At 34.4% G+C, this 20,628-nt stretch overlaps 1 protein-coding gene across 1 annotated transcript in view; it reads right to left on the bottom strand.

Moving 5' to 3' along the window:
• Ddx10 (DEAD-box helicase 10) overlaps positions 1–20,628 on the bottom strand; it is a 265,520-nt gene that overhangs the window by 19,438 nt on the left and 225,454 nt on the right. The window contains exon 18 of the mRNA XM_071616682.1: positions 1,401–1,537. Within this exon, the coding sequence (XP_071472783.1) occupies positions 1,401–1,537 (137 nt within the window). The remainder of the gene's footprint in view (positions 1–1,400; positions 1,538–20,628) is intronic.

Raw genomic sequence — 20,628 nt, 5'->3', positions numbered from 1 at the left:
ACTTTCTTTTTTAAAAGTCAGTTTTTAAGAATTAAGAATAAGACCTGAACCTAAATAACTCTAAATGGCATAAACATTTGTATATTTTGTTAAATCCTAATAAGATTATCTTTACCTATGGTGCCTTTTGTGGAAGTAAAGTTAGTATTGCATTGTCTAGTATTTCACTCCCCAGTAGTCTAATAGCACGTACCTCAAGTTTCTGGCATTAGTTGGTACAACTGAGTTTTGGACATGTGAATTTTCCCTATTACCAAATAATTCTGTGTCTAAATGAGCACAAGATTTAAATGAAGAGTAACTCAAGGTCTCCACACAGCATTTTCTCCTTAGAGGATAATCTTTTGGAGATCTGCTCCTGTTTAAGAACAAATTGTAACTCTCTATGGCCTATTTGTGCAATTCCAAACTCCTTTGGCCAGCACTTCAGGGGTTCCATCAAGCTTCAACTTTATTTCAAGCCTATTAACTTTATCTGCCACTAGTTCTTAACTCCTCCTGCTCAATGATTTAAAATGTTTATGAAGTCTAGCATTCTTAACTTTTAAATCAATATAATCTTAATTTAATCTAATACCCAGTACTCTAAAAAAAATGCTGAATAAGTAAAAGCTTTATTCAATTCATCACACTTATTTTTGGCATGGTGGTAAATAGATGACACCAAATGAATAGATTTTAAATTGAAAGAAAACTGTCAAGGGTTACTTATATTGTTTTCTAATATCTTATTTGTTATTAAATGTGAAAATATAATTGCTCTTTTGAAATTCAAAGGCAGGCCAGCTAGGTGGTACATGCCTATAATCCCAGTGACTCAGAGGCTGAGACAGAAAGATCATGAGCTCAAACCTAGCCTAAGCAAAAGCAAGGCACTAAGCAACTAAGTGAGACCCTGTCTCTAAACAAAATATAAAATAGGGCTGGGGATGTGGCTCAGTGGTTGAGTGTCTCTGAGTTTAATTCCCAGTATCCACTACCCCAAATGAAATTCAAAGGCAATTTTTAATAGAACTCTCAAAAGAATCCTTTGATAGTGAGTCAAAATAAAATCCCCCTCTGTTTGTACTTACTCTAATTCATCAAAGAGTTAAGCATAAAAGATTCAGGAAGAGATGAGAGAAAAAGAATACAGAAAGAAAAAGAAAACAATTTACATCACACCTTTACCTGTTAGCAGGAATTACGGAAATAATTTTTTAAAAATCCTTTCTAAAATGACTAGAAAGGACTGAGATATTTGTATTAGTGATCTAATACACCAGCAGGGTTTTCAGGATGTTAGAAGTAAAAAATTTTTTGGAATAATATTTTAAAAAATGTCTTTGGGATTCATTAAAAGGAGAAGATTCATGTGAGTATTAAGTACAAACTTAATAATACCAATGGTAAAAGCATACCTAATTTTATTTTCCATGTCTTCACTATCTGATTCTTCAGAGCTTCTGTATTTATCTGGATCTGGAAGTGTGCTCGGATCAAATCCATCATCATCATCATCACTCCAATCCAGAAAAGCTTCCTCTTCCTCTTTGGCCTAAGAAAACACAAGGAAAATTGTAATTCAAGAAGTCAATTGGTAGGTAATCAGGTTTTATTTCTAGACCCAAACAGATACCCTTCTAATTGACAGCTTCAAATTAGAAGTGTTCTTTTCTGGTAAAGGCTTTCTATGACTTTCAGAACTATGGACATTTGCAAACTCATAGAAAATCTTTATCATTTCAAAAATAAAATAAGATTCAAAAAGTATATCATAAAGTTCTTTGAACTTAACACAAGGGAAAATGATCAATCCTATTACTTGCAAGCCTCTCAGATATCAAGGAAATAAAACTTGGTTTTAGTCCTTCCATCCAAACACATTTAAGCATTAAAAACATTAGGTGAAAACATCGAGGGCTAGAAGTCAGAGTACAGTAACATTTGTCTGATTTTATGACAATAGTTTGTCTTAATATACAACTGGATCTGCAACAAGCTTATTTATAATAAGGGATATTCTAAATTCAAATCCAAGTACAAAGCCATCAAGAATACTGGGAAAGAGAGAGAAATACAGTACAGCAATCAACCATGCAGGCCACTACAGAAGTCCTCTAATACTTTAACAGCTCTCCTTTGATAACCCCTAAATGTAACAAAAGGAGGGAAAAAAAGTAAGGACTTTTTTTTTTTTTTCTTTACTTCAAAAGTCCTTATCTGCTTTCCTGATAAAGTTCCCTGGTAAAAGTAAAAAGTCTAGAAGCAAGTATCAGAAGGAAAGACAAGAGAAGATTGCCATTGGAAGCAGTAGGCAGCACACCTACTGCATGCTGTACCATTTACTTGAAAATAATGATACCAACAAAAATTGAAAGTTATCATATACTCAAGAACACTAATCTCTGGGTTACAAGGTATTTCCAATTTTCCAGTCTGCTGCTTGTCAAGGAATGTGCTGTCTGAAGGTAGAGGCAGAACAGGCTCAAAACAGTTCTCAATTTTTTTAGTCTCAGTATACCTTTAAAACTTAACCAAACAAAAAAACTGGGGGATCCCAAAGAGCTTTTGTTAGAATGAAGAATATCTATTGACTTTTACTGTGTTAGAAATTAGAACTAATAGAGTTAAAAAAAATTTATAAATTCATTTAACAATAAACCTACTACATGTTGACATAAAAGCATATTTTTATGAAAGAAAGGCTGTAATTTTTAAAACTAAAGAATACCAACTTATGTTTTTTCAAGTCTCTAACATCTGACTTAAAAGAAAAAAGCTGCATTCTCAAATCTGTTTCTGCACTCAATTTTTGCAATATGTTATTCTGGTTGAGGTATAAGAATAAAATCTGTCCTTTCATGGGTAGTTGGGAAAGGGAGAAGTTGTTCAGATAACTGTGATTATTCTTTTTTGATACCATGACAAACCCTACAGAGTAGTTTCTTCCACAGTAGTTACAATGTGACATCAGAAAGCACACCCATTAACTTTTTGTACTATGTTACACTAAACTCTATGGGCTTACTTTGTACTTTGAATGGATTTTTTTAAATCAGTGTATAATTTTCAGAATCAAGCACTGGTCTTGTAAAATTCTGGGTAGAATTATACAGATCCTTTTTATATAGATCTCTAAATGTTGACATATTTCATTAAATGTTAACAACTTTTTTAAAAAATCAATTTGCTAGTACCACAAAAGTCATTTTAAAGGCTTCTGAAGTACTAGGAAGTTTTTGGTGATTACAAGTTTTCCAAAACCACATATTATATTGGTGAATGTAAGTTTTCCAAAACTCATTTTTCCCCCTTAAGAGCTCAAATTTTAACACCAGGAACAAATATTATCAGTTGTTCTTTTGAAGTATAAGTAATAAGTAGTATTTTCCTCTGACTTTAACATTTTTCTATTTATCTTAACAGTGGACTAGGATATGCCTAGAAATGATTTTCTTCATGTTCATCCTTATTGGTGTTCTATAAGTTTCTTGGATCTGTAAGTTAATGTTATTCACTGAATATGGTAAGTGTTAAGCCACTGTTTCATCAAATATTTTTATGCCTCATTCTCACCTATATTTTTAGAAATGCACATATATGTATATTAGACTACTTCACAGTTCTCTTAGGATCTACCTGTTTTTCAGCAAATCTTTTTGTTATTAGAACACACCTGTTTCTACTGGGTCTTCTGATATTTTCAAGCTGTTTTTTGTTGTTGTTCTTGCTGAAGAAAAGACAGTCTTCTTAATAAATGGTGCTGGGAAAAGTGGACATCTATATGTAGTGGAATGAAATTTAACCCCTATCTTTCAATCCCACACAAAACTGACTCAAAGTGGATCAAAGACCTAGGAATTGAGCAGAAGCCCTATGAATGGTAGAAGAAAATGTAGGCCCAAAATTCCAATGTGTCGGCTCAGGAACGGGCTTCCTTAAAGACTCTTTAAGCATAAGAAGTAAAATTAAAAATCAATAAATGGGATGTTACCAAATTAAAAAGCTTTCTCATAGCATATAAAATTATCAGGAATATGAAGAAAGAGCCTATAGAATGGGAGAAAATCTTTGCCACCTGCTCCTCAAGGCATTAATAACCAGGATATAGAAAGAGCTCAAAATATTTAACACAAAAACAGACAAAACAGGAAAAAAATCAAAAGAAAACAAAAATATAACCTAATCAATAAATGGACAAAGGAACTAAACAGATACTTCTAAAAAGAAGAAATACAAATGGCCAACGAATATATAAAAAAATTCAATATCACTAGCAATTAGAGAAATGCAAATTAAAACTAAGATTTCATCTCACTACAGTCAGAATGCCAATTATTAAGAATACAAGTAACAGTAAGTGTTGGTAAGGATGTGAAGAAAAGGGTGCACTCATACATTGCTGGTGGGATTGCAAAATGATGAAACTACTATGGAAAGCAGTATGGAGATTCCTTAGAAAACTTGGACTGGAACCACCATTTGACCCAGTTATCCCACTCCTCAGTATATGCCCAAAGGATTTTAAATCAGCATATTATAGTGAAGCAGCCACACAATGTTTATAACAGCACAATTCACGATAACTAAGCTATGGAGCTAACCTACGTGCCCTACAACATATGAATGAATAGAGAAAATGTAGTATATATACACAATAGAGTATTACTCAGCTAAACAGAAGAATGACTGTATGGTATTTTCTGGTAAATGAATGGTACTTAAGACTATCATGCCAAGTAAAATAAGCCAGTACTAAAAAGTTGAAAGTCAAATGTTTTCTCTGATATGTGTAATCTAATTCAAAATAAGGGGGGAGGATTAAAAAAAAAAGGAATAGAACTAAGATCAGAGGAGTAGACAAAGGGGAATGAGGGAAGGGTGAAGGAATGGGATAAGGAAAGTCAGTGGAATAAATCTGACCTAACTTTCCTATGTACATATGTGAATATACCACAGTGAACCTTGCCATCACTTACATCCACAAGACAATAATTTAAAGAAAAAAACTATAAGTAAACAGAAGAAAGATCAGTAGAGCAGAGGGAAGGGATTTGGGGGGTGGGAGAAAGAAAGGGGAAAAGAAAGTACAGGGGACTGAATGAGAACAAATTATATTCCATGCTTTTATAATTATGTTATATTCTATCATTATGTTGCAACTAAAAAGAACCAATTTAAAAAAACACTGGATTGGGATGCTGGGGAAAAATTATAAAGTTAATGCAAAATATATTATAAAATTTGTAATAAATATATAATAAAATTACATATGACAGACTCAAAAATTTCTGAAGTCTATGTTAGGCAACCAGGCCTCTATTTTATGTAACTCAACACATGCTTACTTATTCAGAATCATTTTGTTCTTATTGGCCAATAACAAGCAGCAGCTCAAATATAAAGATATATTTTATGAGGAAAAGAAAACTCCTTTTTTAGTTCACTTACCAAATGAATTTTAGAAATTATACTTTTCAACTTTAAGATTTCCAGATTTTTTAAAAAATAATTTTCACTGTTCTGAGATTACGTGTCCATTCACTGATACCAAATTTTCTTTAATTCTTTGAACCTATTTTCCCTTACTTCTTTAAGTATAATTATAAAAACCTGCTTTGAAGTCTTTGTGGGGCTAAACATCAGTTTCTACTGACTACCTTTTTCTAAGGAATGGATAATCTTTCCTGTTTAATTCCATGTCCAATGTTTTTGTAGACAACTGGGCACTGTAGATAACATGTTACAGAAACACTGTTTTCCTATTTTCTGAGGGTCATTGAGATTATATTCTAATAATCTTGCCTGGATTCAAACTGCAAACTAATCCATGATATAAAGCTGGTTATCTCTGTTATGTTCTTATGACTTCAAACCACGGCTTTTTAGCATGGTTTTGTACAGGATTCTCCTAAGCCTGTGAAATGTGGCACTTCATCAAGGATTTAGGCAGAGCTGGTCTTATCTTGGCTTTTTAAGGATTTCCCTAATTTCCAGCTGTTCTGCTGACCTTGAGATCTCTCTGTACTCTAACACTTCAAGTAAATTATTCTATTCATACTATATTAATACCTATTACCATTTAATATAGCCTTTTATCATTAATGATAAAGCAAAGATCTTCATATAATAAGAGAAATAAACCACATGTTGAAACTTGGGATAATATTTCAGTTGATATTCCAGTGTAAACATTTCTCTGTAGAAAAATAGTCATTTGGAATGAAAGTTCACTGTTTAGTGGATAAAATGTTATTTGGATTTGTGTTCATATACCTTTTGTCATCAATCATTCTGATTAACCTTTTTTCTTTTATTTTGGCCTATTCTTTGAATGGTTGGAAATGTATAACTACAAAATGTATAATACTTCTATTTTAAAAAGTATATTGTAACTAATTCATGCCTTTATCTAAACACACACACACAATCACTTATGTCAAAATATAGTATAAATAAAAGTCACAAAGTGAACAGAGTGTCACCATAATGAAAAAAATTTGGAGAAAAGTATTATGTTTGTCTTTCTTGTGATGTCTAATTTAGATGTATGCTCTTTCTAGCCATATTCAGCAGCAAAGAAAATGCATATTCTAGCTGCTCTGCCTCGGTGATTTCATGAATCATTTAAAAGATAAGTTACAAATATAGCACATATCTCCTTTTAGAATCATTTTCATAAAAGACAACACAGATATTCTCTGATACATCTAACAATTCACAACTGATTATAAAATGTCATTGTGTTAGAAAAACCATAGCTATAAACTCTGCGCTAAGTAAAAGGGAACCGTTTTTAAGTATTTTAGCAAGGGAGTAATTAGCTAAATTATTACTCTAGAGATGCAGTAATAGGAAGGGTAGTTGACCAGTATAAGATCTGAAGGAGGACATCAGTTTTAAAACTAAGAATTCAGGGAAGACATGACAGATTCAGAAAGTAGCAATGAAGATGGAGAAGAAGAGAAGATATGAGAGATATCAAGGAAATAATCAACTAGAATCTTTGGACTATGTGGGCATTACAGTAGACAACTTTAGTGTCCCCTTCTTGAAATACCTATTGATATCCTAATCCCAATGTGATCATTATGAGGGCAAAGTCCTGACCAAAGAGGTTAGTGCTCTTAAGGAGGGAAGAGAGAGCTATTCTATCATGTGAGGACATAGCAAAAAGCTACTTGCAAACCAGAAAGTGGGCCCTCAATAGAAACTTGATCTACTGGCACCTCGACACTAGACTTCCAGTCTCTATAACTTGAGAGATACTTGTTGTTTAAATTACCAATCTGTGGTAATTTACAAAGCAGTGGCAAGTGACTAAGAAAGAAATATAATGCATAAGGATAGAGCCTTCACACATGGGATTAGTGACCTTATTAAAGAGATCCCAGGGAGCTTGTCCATCCCTTCCCCTATGTGAGGGCACAGCAAACAGACACCACCTATCAAATAGAAAACAAGCCCTCACCAGACTCCAAACCTACTGGCACCTTGATCTGAACCTTCCAGGCCCTAGAATTGGATCAATAAATTTTAATTATTTATAAATTACCTATTTTGTGATAGCAGTCCAAACAGAGTAAGATAGAAATGCCTCATTCAACAAATATTTATTCAACTGCTATTACTTGAGTCAGAAACACTTCTAGGTTCCGGGGATGCAGCAGAGAACAAGAATGTTCCTGTCCTGATAATAATGTGCTGTCCTAGGATAGTTATCCACATAAGCATTAAAATGAAAATCAGGTACTGTTATTTCTGGGGAGCAGCCAATTAATAGAATCAACTCCATGGTCCCTGATAAATGCCTACATTTGATAGCAGTTTCAACATATGGACCTCTTAAAATGTGACGGACTGATTATGGATCCTGGCTATCAACATTTCTCTCTCTCTTCAGTTATTTCCAGATTGAAAGCTGTGACCACTGCTCTCCCAGTCCCATCCAATTATACATACTCATAATCCTTTGTTAAGACCCTGTAGGGGAGAGTTGGCAACCCACATAAAATGATCAAAGGCACCTGTATGAACTGACTGTTAATGAAACAGGACCTCTGGGGAAATGACTTCACTTAAAACAAGAATGAGTTTCTCTAAAATACTGATTTGGGGGCTGGGGATGTGGCTCAAGCGGTAGTGCGCTCGCCTGGCATGCGCGTGGCACTGGGTTCGATCCTCAGCACCACATACAAATAAAGATGTTGTGTCCGCCGAAAACTAATAAATAAATAAATAAAATAAAGGTTCATCAACATCTGAAACATAAAAAAAATAAAATAAAATACTGATTTGGAAGACTCATTTGTAAGTAGAGCAGGTGAAAATAACCACACAAAAAAATGTTACCTGGCTAGCTTCTATTGTGTTTTGATAATTGAAAGAAACAGATAAGTAATAGCAGCATCCACCTACTCCACATTTACCAAGTGCTTTGACATGTATTATCACATTTGATACAAATACTGTGAAACAGAACAGAAAACACTGATTTCATTTTCAAAATTAAGAAACTGTGATTCATATAATTACTTAATCGAAGTAATACAAACCTGAACATAAACTAAGTTTTTTTCCTATCTCACCCTGAATCTCAAATTTTACCATTTATGCTTTGCATTTGCTACCTGCACAATGTTTTTTCCAGTGCAAGCATATTTTATAAGTTTCATTAAAAAAATTGGGTACTTTCTGTGTTGCCTTATATGCTTTCACCTCTACTTTCATTACACTTGTCTCTCAAACCTTTATTTTTCTCTTGTCTGAAATATCACACCAATGGCCTAATGAGTCTCCCTGCAAATAGTTTCTTCGTTTTGATCACCAATTCTGTATTGCAATTAGGAATTTTTTTATCGTGAAATATTTTAATTTCATTGTCAAATCTGAAGCTTAATTTTGCTGGATACAGTATTCTTGGTTGGAATCCATTATTTTTCAGCGTTTGAAATACATTGTTCCAGGATCTTCTCGCTTTCAATGTCTGTGATGAAAAATCAGTCATTAACCTAATTGGTTTACCCCTGAATGTAATCTGCCTCCTTTCTCTCGTAGCTTTTAATATTCTCTCCTTGTTCTGTATGTTGGCTATCTTCATAATTATATGTCTTGGAGTTGGTCTATTACGGTTTTGGATGTTTGGGGTCCTGTAGGCTTCCAGGATTTGGCAATCCATTCCATCTTTCATCTCTGGGAAGTTTTCTAGGATTATTTCATTTAATAGGTTGTTCATTCCTTTGGTTTGAACCTCTATGCCTTCTTCTATCCCAATGACTCTCAAATTTGGTTTTTTTATGAGATCCCATATCTCTTGGATAGATTGCTCATGAGATTTAAGCATCTTTTCTGTGTTGACTATATTCTTTTCAAGTTGGTAAACTTTGTCTTCATTATCTGATGTTCTGACTTCTACTTGATCTAGTCTATTTGTAATATTCTCATTAGAGTTTTTAATCTGGTTTATGGTTTCCTGCATTTCTAGGATTACTGTTTGTTGTTTTTTTTTTTTAATCTCTATCTCCTGGTAAAGCTCGTTCTTTGCAGTTTGAATTTGTTTGTTTAATTCATTTTCAAAATATACTTTAATTGCTTGGACTTGCTATCTCATGTCTTCTCTAATATTCCGTTCCATCTGAGTTAGGTATGCCTTGATTTCTTTCCCTGTCCATGTTTCTGATGCTTCTAGGTCCTCCTGTAGATTTAAGTTGTCCTGCATTGTTTGTAATCCTTTTTTCCCTTGTATTTTCATGTTGTTTACATTACTTTCCAGCTCTGTTTGACTGCTATGTAACTGCTTTCTCCTATAAATTTGTTATGGCTTTGTATATCTCTATTGTCTCTCCTTTGTGGTTGGAGATTATGCCTAGAAATGTTGGGCTTTATTTTACTTTAGAGCTGATTCATTCAATTCATAAAAGGCTTCCGGGTTCTGTATGCATATAGTGATTTGTTGTTTCTTCTTAGGACTTTATGTTTAGGTTAGGTGCTATGATGGTATGAGGGTTAGTATGTCTTGGCTACTTTAGAAGATTGCTCTACTGAAGGGGGATATTAACAGGCGATTGGATCAGGGTGCTGGTAGTAGCTAGGTATTTAGGAGCCCTATAGACAGCCTCGAAACATTCACCTATTTGCATTTAGACAATTACACGTAATGGAAGACGTAGTGCTTGGGATGAAAGTTGGGGGGTAGGGGAAGGAGGGTGCTCTTAAAAAGAAAGGAGAGAGAGATAGATAGGAATTTTTTTTAAAAAAAACTTTGTAGTTGTAGATGGACATCATGTCTGTATTTATTTGTTTATTTTTATGTGGTGCTATGGATCAAACCCAGTTCCTCACATGTTAGGCAAGTACTCAGAGCTACAGCCTCAGCCCTGCAATTAGGAAATTTTTAATATGAATATCAATTCTGAAGTCTGTCATCTGCTTAAAGTGTATAACCTCTTTATACCTGAGTCTTCACACATGCTCTTTCTCTACTAGAAAATTCTTTTGCTGCCTCTTTCCTGTGTGATCTCTCTTCCAGACTAAGTCTTCAATTTCCTGGTACTAAACAAGTACAAAAATTTGACTCAATTCTGACACTTAGTCACCAGCTTTAGTCACTACTTTACAACAGAAGCTCCAAGTTACTTACATTTCCTCGTGGCTGGCTACAAATTCAAGGGTTCCCTCAACTCCCTTCTCAGATTCCATAATTCTTTAGAACTATTCACAGAACTGAGGAAAGTGCTTCACTTTTAGTCACTAGTAAAGAGACAAACAATGTGCAGAATAAAATATGGATAGGGGTTAGGGGCATAGACTCAGTGATAAAGCATCGCACAAAGCCCTGGAATCAATCCCTACCATCCCAAGAAGAAAAACTGTGAAGCTTGCAGATATAGTGTCTGCATAGCATGCAAAAGGTCCTAAATTCAGTAGTTTCTACTACCAAAAAAAAAAGGAGTCGGGGTACAGAGCTTCCACAATCTTTCTGGGTAGGCCACTTTTGCTGCACATGAATATGTGTCCACCAATACAGAAGTTCTCTGAATCTTGGTATTCCAGGGTTTTTAATCTTTTTCCAGCTGTCCCTCAACCTTCTATGAGGTGAGACTAAAAGTTCTCATCTTCAAATCACGTGTTAAGTTTGTCTGGTGATGAGCTTCCATCCTGAAGCTTTCTAGGGATCCCACCCTGAGTCCCTTCATTAGCATAAATTCAAGTATGCTCTGTAGGGGCTCCTCATGAGTAAGAAGAGACACTACCATTACTCAGTAAATTCCAAGGGCTTTATGGAGCTCAGTGCCAGAGACCTAGACAAAGAGTAAGTTTTTACAGTTTTGGTGCTTCACCCAGGGTCAAGTCATTATTTGTGTGATGTATATTTCCTATGCAGTAAGTTCCATGTAAATAGAGGCGATACCCAGTTATGATACCCAGCTGTAATCAATGAAAAGCACAATGTAGAAGGGGACCAGGGAGATGGATAAGTAGAGGGGAAAAGTAGGTACTAGAGAATGAATCTGACCAAATTACATTGTTATATCATATGCATGTACAAATATCTAACAATGAATTCTACTATTATGCATAATACACCAGTAAAAAAGCCCATTAAAAGCACAATGAAGGTACTCAACAAATAATATTAAGTGTGAAACTATTAAAGTGGGATACAAGCTACTAATAATCAAATTGTTATAATCCATCAGAATTGCTACAATCTATATGGTCATACATAGCATCTCATAAAAATAACATTTTTATGATGAAATTTTATTATGTGTTGTTTATTATGTCTGATGAAATAACATGAATAATAATGTATAAATCTTTTCTTTAAATACTACATTAAATAATGAGCATGCAAACAGTCATCCTTATTAATGGAGATTAAACATTAATTAAGTTTATAATTTACCAATTTAGTTCTACCTGTATAATTTTTATGGTAATTTTCAACCACTTAATTTCTTAGATTTCTCAACAATAAAATGAAAATAATTTATGGTATTTAGATAATAAATAAGGAAGTTTGGCAAGATTTTAATTAATTGCAGGTCCTTAGAAAATATGCAATAAACATCTTCATGGGAAAAAAATAATAGTCAATAAAAAAATGAATGTATGATAATGCCTAAAGTAAAATAAATTATGTTTAAAACATCCCTCTAGAGGATAAGAAAACTTTTTAAAAGAATCTTTACACAGGACTTTGGGAAGAGGGCAGAATAGAGGAAGTCCTGTTTCTGGCTGCTCTGTGGCATGAAACCAAGAAAGCAGACAGGCAGGGACTCCACAAGGTCTCGCCTAAATGGAATACAACATCTCAGAGAGTGTGAGAAGACCTCTATACAGTGGATTTTCGCAGAAACCACCAGTGCTGCGACCACCCACACAGAAATCAGAGCCTCTGGGCTCGAGTAAGTCTCTGGACTCTGGACCCAAAGCCTGCAATTCTAGTTCACAGAAGGTTCACAAGCAGCTTAGCAGAACCACCTATCATCACCTCTGCAGAACTCCAGACTGCGCTCCGCTCCCACACAGGTCACTCAGCTGCTACCTATCCATAGCACAAGTGAATCGCCAGCTCCCCCGACATTACCAGACACCCTGGCACTGGAAGCAGACCAATTCTATCTTGGAAAACCTTCCTCGCTATTTTTGGTGGGCATGGCTATCAGATTGGATTGCCATTTGAGCAGGTACCTGATATCCAATTCCTCCCTCCTCCCTAGCAGCGATAACTCAGCACAGTGGCCACCCAACACAAGAATAGCTCTTAGTTGGACAGGAATGCAGTGCAAACAGAGCGCCGCCCACCTGGTGTGAGCCTGAAGATGAGAGGTCCCGCAGTTGGGACCTGATAAGTCAGAGACAGGAGAGGACTAAAGTCTGGAGAGATCAGGATCTGAGAAATCTCCAGACGAATGGTCACAAAAAAAGACCCGTGAGGCGCTATTTCCCTCCTGGGACTGGTGAGCAGCACTCCCAGCTTCCAGACGCTCTACAACAGGTCCAGTCTTCTCACCCTGGTTACCTACACCATCCAGAGGGCAGAGTTACCAGCTTAAAACAGACAAGTCCACCTACTGGATGAGAAGAGAAGCAGGAAAGAAATGAGATTCTTGTTGTTGTTGTTCTCTTCTACTCTTCTATCCTCTGGGCCTCACATCCCCAACATATATAAAACCAAGAACTTTGCATGAAATAGAACTTTGAGGACTGAGTCACCTGAATAATATAATATAGAGGAATTGCATAAGCCCTTTTTTTCTTTTTGTTTTCTTCTTTTTTCTTTCTTTCTTCCCCTTTTTTTCCTCTTTCTTCTTCCTTCACCTTCCAAATTATACTATTTTTACATCCTGTATTTCTCGAAATACATATGCGTGTTTGTTTTATGTACTCCACTATCTTCCCATGTAACTGTCTACCCCAAATTACTTCCTATCTATTCTCCTGTTACTAACCCTCTTCACTAGATTTATCCCTCACGTTTCCTAAGATATATTAACTCTATACCCACACATATTTTCTCCTCAACATATCACCCTACGCCTGACCCCCAATTCATTGTCCAAGGCCAGAAACTATAAAACTTTTTATGAAACTACTGATTATATTTTAAATAATAATTGAATCCAAGATTTCTGGACATTGAGACGAAACTGTTAATGCCGTGATAACAACAATTTGTTCATAAGTGATGTACTGTTGATATTGGGATCTGTTAATATTGTCCTTCCCCACAAAGGAGAGATCTTGGAACCCTACAAGAGCACTATATTCTATAGGATAAAAACAATAATACACCAGATCCACAGAGCTGGAAAGGAAAAAACAGGAGCAACATGAAAAGACAAGGGAAGAAAGTACCACAAACAAATCAAGACAACACATCATTAGAAGCATTGGCAGCTACAGCAGAAATAAATGACAGAGAAAGATTTCAGGATATGCATGGTTACAATGTTTTGGGATGCCAAAGAAGATATCAAAGAACAAATACAGGCAGTGAAAGATCACTTCGACAATGAGCTACATAAACAAATCCAAGAAAAAAAGATCACCTCAACAAGGTTCTACAAAAAAAAAAAAAACCCAAACAAACAAATTCTTAAAATGAAAGAAATAATAAACCAAATTAAAAACTCAAATGAAAGCATCACCAACAGAATAGACTACTTAGAAGATAGGATATCAGACAATGAAGATAAAATATATCATTGTGAACAGAACATAGACATAGACCACACAGCAAAAACGATAAGAAACCATGAGCAGAACATTCAAGAAATATGGGATAGCATAAAAAGATCAAATTGAAGAGTTACTGGGATAGAGGAAGGCATAGAGGTCCAAACCAAAGGAATGAACAATCTATTCAATGAAATAATATCAGAAAACTTTCCAAACATGAAGAATGAATTGGAAATCCAAATTTAAAAAGCCTACAGGATGCTAAATGTACAAAATCACAACAGATCCACACCAAGACACATTATAATGAAAATGCCCAACATACAGAATAAGGAGAGAATTTTAAAAGCCACAAGAGAAAGGAATCAGATTACATATGGGGAAAACCAATTAGGACAACAGATTTTTTAACACAGACCCTAAAAGCTAGAAGATCCTGTAACAACATATATCAAGCTCTAAAAGACAATGGGTGCCAACTAAGAATCTTGTATCCAGCAAAATTAAGCTTTAGATTTGAAGATGAAATAAAAACCTTCCACAATAAACAAAAGTTAAAAGAATTTATACCTAGAAAACCAGCACTACAAAACATCATTGGAAAAATATTACATGAAGAGAAAATGAAAACCAGCAGAGGGAGGTAATACACTAAAAAAAAAACAAAACACTAATCAAAGAGGAAAACCAATTCAAATAAAATAACAAAAATAAGCAAATATAGCTAGAAATACAAACCACGTCTCAATAGTAACCTTAAATGTTAATGGCTTAAAACTCCCCAATCAAAAGACATAGGCTAGCAGATTGGATTTAAAAAAGGACCCAACAATATGCTACCTCCAGGAGACTCATCCGATAGGAAAAGACATACACAGACTGAAGGTGAAAGGTTGTGAAAAATCATACCACTCACATGCACTACGGAAGCAAGCAGAGGTTTCCATACTCATATCAAATAAAGTAGACTTCAAGCCAAGGTTAATCAAAAGGGATAAAGATGGACATTACACACTGCTCAAGGGAATCGTACACTAACAAGACATAACAATTATAAATATATATGCCCCAAACAATGGTGCAGCTATGTTCATCAAATAAACTCTTCTCAAGTTCAAGAGTCAAATTGACCACAACACAATAATCTTGGGTAACTTTAACATACCTCTCTCACCACTGGATAGATCTTCCAAACAAAAGTTGAATAAAGAAACTATAGAACTCAATAAAACAATCAATAACTTAGAGTTAACAGACATATATAGAATATTGAAACCTGCATCAGGCAAATACATTTTCTTCTCAGCAGCACATGGATCCTTCTCTAAAATAGACTATATACTATGCCACAAAGCAACTTTTAGCAAATACAAAAAAAGTAGAGATACTACCATGCATTTTATCAGACCATAACGGAAGGAAATTGGAAATCAATTACAAAATAAAAATAAAAATTATTCCATCATCTGGAGATTAAACAACATGCTACTGAATGAACAATGGGTCTCAGAAAACATCAGGAGGTGATTAAAAAAATCTTAGAGGTAAATGAGAACATAGACACAATATGTCAAAATCTCTGTGACATTATGAAAGCAGTACTAAGTGGAAAATCTATTGCATGGAGTTCATTCCTTAAAAGAAGAGAAAGTCAACAAAAAGCCCTAGAAAAGAAGAACAAATCAGCAGCAAAAGCAGTAGAAGGCAAGAAATAATTAAAATTAGAGCTGAAATCAATGAAAATGAAACAAAAGAAACAATTGAAAAAATTGACAAAAAGTTCTTTGAAAAAATAAATAAAATTGACAGAAACTTAGCCACACTAACGAAGAGAAGGAGACAGAGAACTCAAATTATGAGCATACGTGATGAAAAAGGTAATATCACAACAAACACTACAGACATACGGAGAATAATTAGAAATTATTTTGAAATCTTATACTCCAATAAAATAGAAGACATTAAAGACATAGAGAAATTTCTTAAGTCATACGATTTGCCCAGATTGAATAATTCCAAACTCATTTTATGAGGCCAATATCACCCTTATCCCAAAACCAGGCAAAGACACATCAAAGAAAAAAAAAACTTCATACCATATCTCTAATGAACATACATGCAAAAATTTTCAATAAAATTCTGGCAAATCGAATACAAAAACATATCAAAAAGATTGCACACCATGATCAAGTGGGATTCATCCCAGAGATGCAAGGTTGGTTTAACATATGGAAATCAATAAATGTAATTCATCACACTGACAGACTTAAAGATAAGAATCATATGATCATCTCAACAGATGCACAAAAAGCATTTGACAAAAATACAGCACCTTTACCTGTTCAAAACACGAGAAAAGCTAGAGATAACAGGAACCTCTCAACATCATAAAGGCTATCTACACTAAGCCTTAGGCCAACATCATTCTAAAAGGAAAAAATTAAAGGCATTACCTCTAAAAACTGGAACAAGACAGGGATGCCCTCTTTCACCACTTCTATTCAACATAGTTCTTGAAACACTGGCCAGAGCAATTAGATGAAAAAAATTAATGGGATATGTATAGGAAAAGAAGAACTTAAATTAGCATTTATTTGCTGACAATGTGATTCTATACCTAGAAGATCCAAGCATTAATCTAGGGTATATAAAGAACTCAAAAAGCTAAGCACCAAAATAAAATAAAATAACCCAATCAACAAATGGGCCAAAGACCTGAACAGACACTTCTCAGAAGAGGATATACAATCAATCAACAAATATATGAAAAAATGCTCATCATTTCTGGCAATCAGAGAAATGCAAATCAAAACTACTCTCAGATATCATCTAATTATAGTCAGAATGGCAGCTATTATGAAGTCAAACAACAGTAAGTATTGGTGAGGATGTGGGGGAAAAGGTACACTCATACACTGCTGGTGGGACTGCAAACTGGTGCAGCCAATATGGAAAGCAGTATGGAGATTCCTTGGAAATCTGGGAATGGAACCACCATTTGACCCAGTTATCCCTCTCCTCGGTCTATATCCAAAGGACTTCAAAACAGCATACTACAGGGACACAGCCACATCAATGTTTATAGTAGCACAATTCACAATAGCTAAACTATGAAGTCAACCTAGATGCCCTTCAGTGGATGAATGGATAAAAAAAAATGTGGCATATATACACAATGGAATTTTCCTCAGCAATAAAAGAGAATAAAATCATGGCATTTGTAGGTAAATGGATGGCGTTGGAGAAGATAATGCTAAGTGAATTTAGCCAATACCCCCAAAAAACAAATGCCGAATGTTTTCTCTGATATAAGGAGGCTGATTCATAGTGGGGTGGAGAGGAATGGGGGAATAGATGAATTCTAGATAGGGAAGAGGGGTGGGAGGGAAAGGAAGGAGGCAGGGGATTAGCAAGGATGGTGGGATGTGATGGACATCATTACCCAAAGTACATGTATAAAGACATGAACTGGGTGTCAACCTACTTTATATACAAACAGAGATATGAAAAATTGCAGTATATATGTGTAATAAGAATTGTAATGCAAAAAATAACCCCAAAGTACATGTATAAAGGAAAAAAAAAAGAATTTTTACACAGTGAAAACTTATTCATGCACCAAGATTTTATTTATTTATTTATACACTATATTTTTAATAAAGCTCTTGATGCTAACATTGATAAACTGTATAGACTATAAGCATTCTCTTCAGCTTTAACTATAACCATTTTGAGTGCTTAGTATATGTAGCCTATCGCAGGGTATGCAAAAATTACTTTGAAAAATTTAAAATTTTAGAATATTATATGAAATTTCTTTAGAAGACAAAGGGGGATGGCTGAATAAGACTTCTGTTATCAAGTCCACAAATGACTAAAATAATATTTTTCTTGCAGTATCTAATAAGAAATCAGAACTTGAAAAACTCACTTAAAACATTTTCTCAGAGATAGAGAATTCTAACTTCCATTCCTCAATAAATTTATCATGCCAGATGTTTCTACCACAGGTCTTGGATATAAAATAGAATTTCAAATGCCAGAATAAGAATAAAGAATTTGTATTAGTTTGTTCATATGACAGCATCACATCAAATTATACTCAATCACATCAATGGTATAAAATGATTTTATTCTTGTCACGGGTATGTTTTGGTGGTATAATCTAAAATGGTTTATATAAAAGACTCTCCCTTTGTCCATGGTTTCAATTACCCATAGTCAATGGTAGTCCAAAAATATTAAATGGGACACTCCAGAAATAGTTCAAGTTTTAAGTTACACACACTGAGTAGTGTGTTGAAATCTCACATCACCCTGCTCCTTTCAGACAAGGATATGAACCACCCTTTTGTCCAGTGTATCCAAGATGTATATACTACGCATCCCTTGTCACTAAGCAACCCCCCTTAAGAAGCTCCAGTGGTACTGCAATGCTGTGTTTGAGCAATCCTTATTTTGGAATAATGGTCCCAATGAGCAAGAATTGTGATGTTGGCAACTCAGATATTTTAGAGAAGCCATAAAGTGGTTCCTTTAAGTGAGAAGGTGAAAGTACAGTAAGATTATTTTCAGAGGGGGCAAAAGAGAAAAAGTGAGCATACAACCACATTCATAAAACTTTTATTACCATATATTGTTATGATTTTCTATTATAAGGTACTGTTGTTAATCTTATTAATCCAAATACTTTCTAAATTAAAATTTATCATAGGTATATATAGGAAAAACATAATATATATACGTTCAGTATTATCCATGGTTTTAGTCATGCATGGGGGATTCTCGGAATATATAACTTTCAGATATGAGGGAACTATTGTATTTGAATTTTCATGCCAAGTAACATTTAATAGAATTCTATTACAATTTTCCAAACTGCATTTTACCACCCAAAAATGTTACTGAATTTAACATCCATTATCCTTTTTTTAACTATGAGCTACTGAGGCAATTGTTTACATATTATACTGAGAGAATATACACACCCATCCTGTACCTCATCAAATAGGCTTTGCAATAGTTTTTATGCTGTAACAATGAAGGTCACATTTAATTCATCTCTTGGTGGAAATCACTCAACATTAGCTCATAAACGGAATGTGTGTATAGAGAATTCTTAGTATTAAAACAGACTTAGAGAGGAATTTCAGAACTTATAGTGCTGAAAAGCAATGATATGACTTGAAACTTGGTTACATTTATAGTTACTTGCTACTTGTCCTGATAATTACACATGTCCTTCTAGCTCTTCCCTTATGATGAGGTCAAGATTGTATTGATCTATTATAGGCCATCACCAATTGACAGTCTATAAAAGTTCCTGGCCCATAGAATTCAAAAGACTGTATTTTACAGAGGTCATACTCTGGTAGTGTTATTGGAGTAGCATAAAGTAATCAGATTGTCAAAAATAAAAATTCTTATTTTATCCTTAGACAGAGCCCCATTTGTGATTCTTATAGATGTCACCAAACCCAGCATAATACCTGTTGTTTTATAATACCTGTTGGTCATCCCATTTTGTTCCCCAAACTAGTGGCTGACTGTAGCAAGCCAAGTTACATTCAAAAGCTTTTTCTGATCATAGATCCTCTCTGTGAGTCCATGGCACTGTACAGATACTTCTGTAGCACTAATCAGAACACAACTGTATTTTCTCCCTTGCATACAGTCCTTAGGAACAGACAGTGCCCCACAATTGTTAAGAACCAGAATTATTCAATATGGGTATAAATCCCAGCTGTACCACTTTCTATTTGGATGACACTGGGGAAGAAAGACTCTTAATCTTTCTCACATTCTACTTCTTCACTTATAAAATGAGGATAATAATACCATCAGCTTCAGAGGAACACTATGAGGATGAAGAGAGATAATAAAGTAAAGCACATAGCAGAGTATTTGGCATATAGTAGGAACTCAAAATATGCTACATAATAACAGTTCCATTTCTATTCCTCCAGAATTTAGCAACATCTGATAGCAAATAGAACAAAAAGAGGAAAAATATTCAATTTCTTAAGAGACCTCACTGTCTGATTTTCTTTAAATTTTTTTCTGAGTAATTTGTTGTCCTAGACATGCTTTCTTATTAGTTATTATTAGTGAGTAAGGCAATAAGTTCGAAGTCTAAACACATAGCATTACCCTTATCGTTGTCTTGTATACCATAGAGTACACATATAAACAAAATAATGTTTAAAAATTTATCTAATTCTTAGTTATTTAATTCTATTTGGGATTTCCGAAAGAATTCCTCCCATATTATATGAATTTAAATTAAAATGTTCACATTCTATATTTCAAAATTTCATGAGGAAAAACTCCAAAATTTATGATAAACTATTTCCCATCCTGAAAAACAAGTAAAGATTGCAAAGAAATGAAGACATTTTACAGAACAGTTAGTACCTCAAAAAAAAAAAAAACAAACACATTTTGTTTCAATAATCAAAC

The sequence above is a fragment of the Marmota flaviventris genome, chromosome 9 (assembly GCF_047511675.1).
Source record: "Marmota flaviventris isolate mMarFla1 chromosome 9, mMarFla1.hap1, whole genome shotgun sequence".
Taxonomy (NCBI): domain Eukaryota; kingdom Metazoa; phylum Chordata; class Mammalia; order Rodentia; family Sciuridae; genus Marmota; species Marmota flaviventris.
This window is presented reverse-complemented; position numbering and strand designations above follow the sequence as displayed.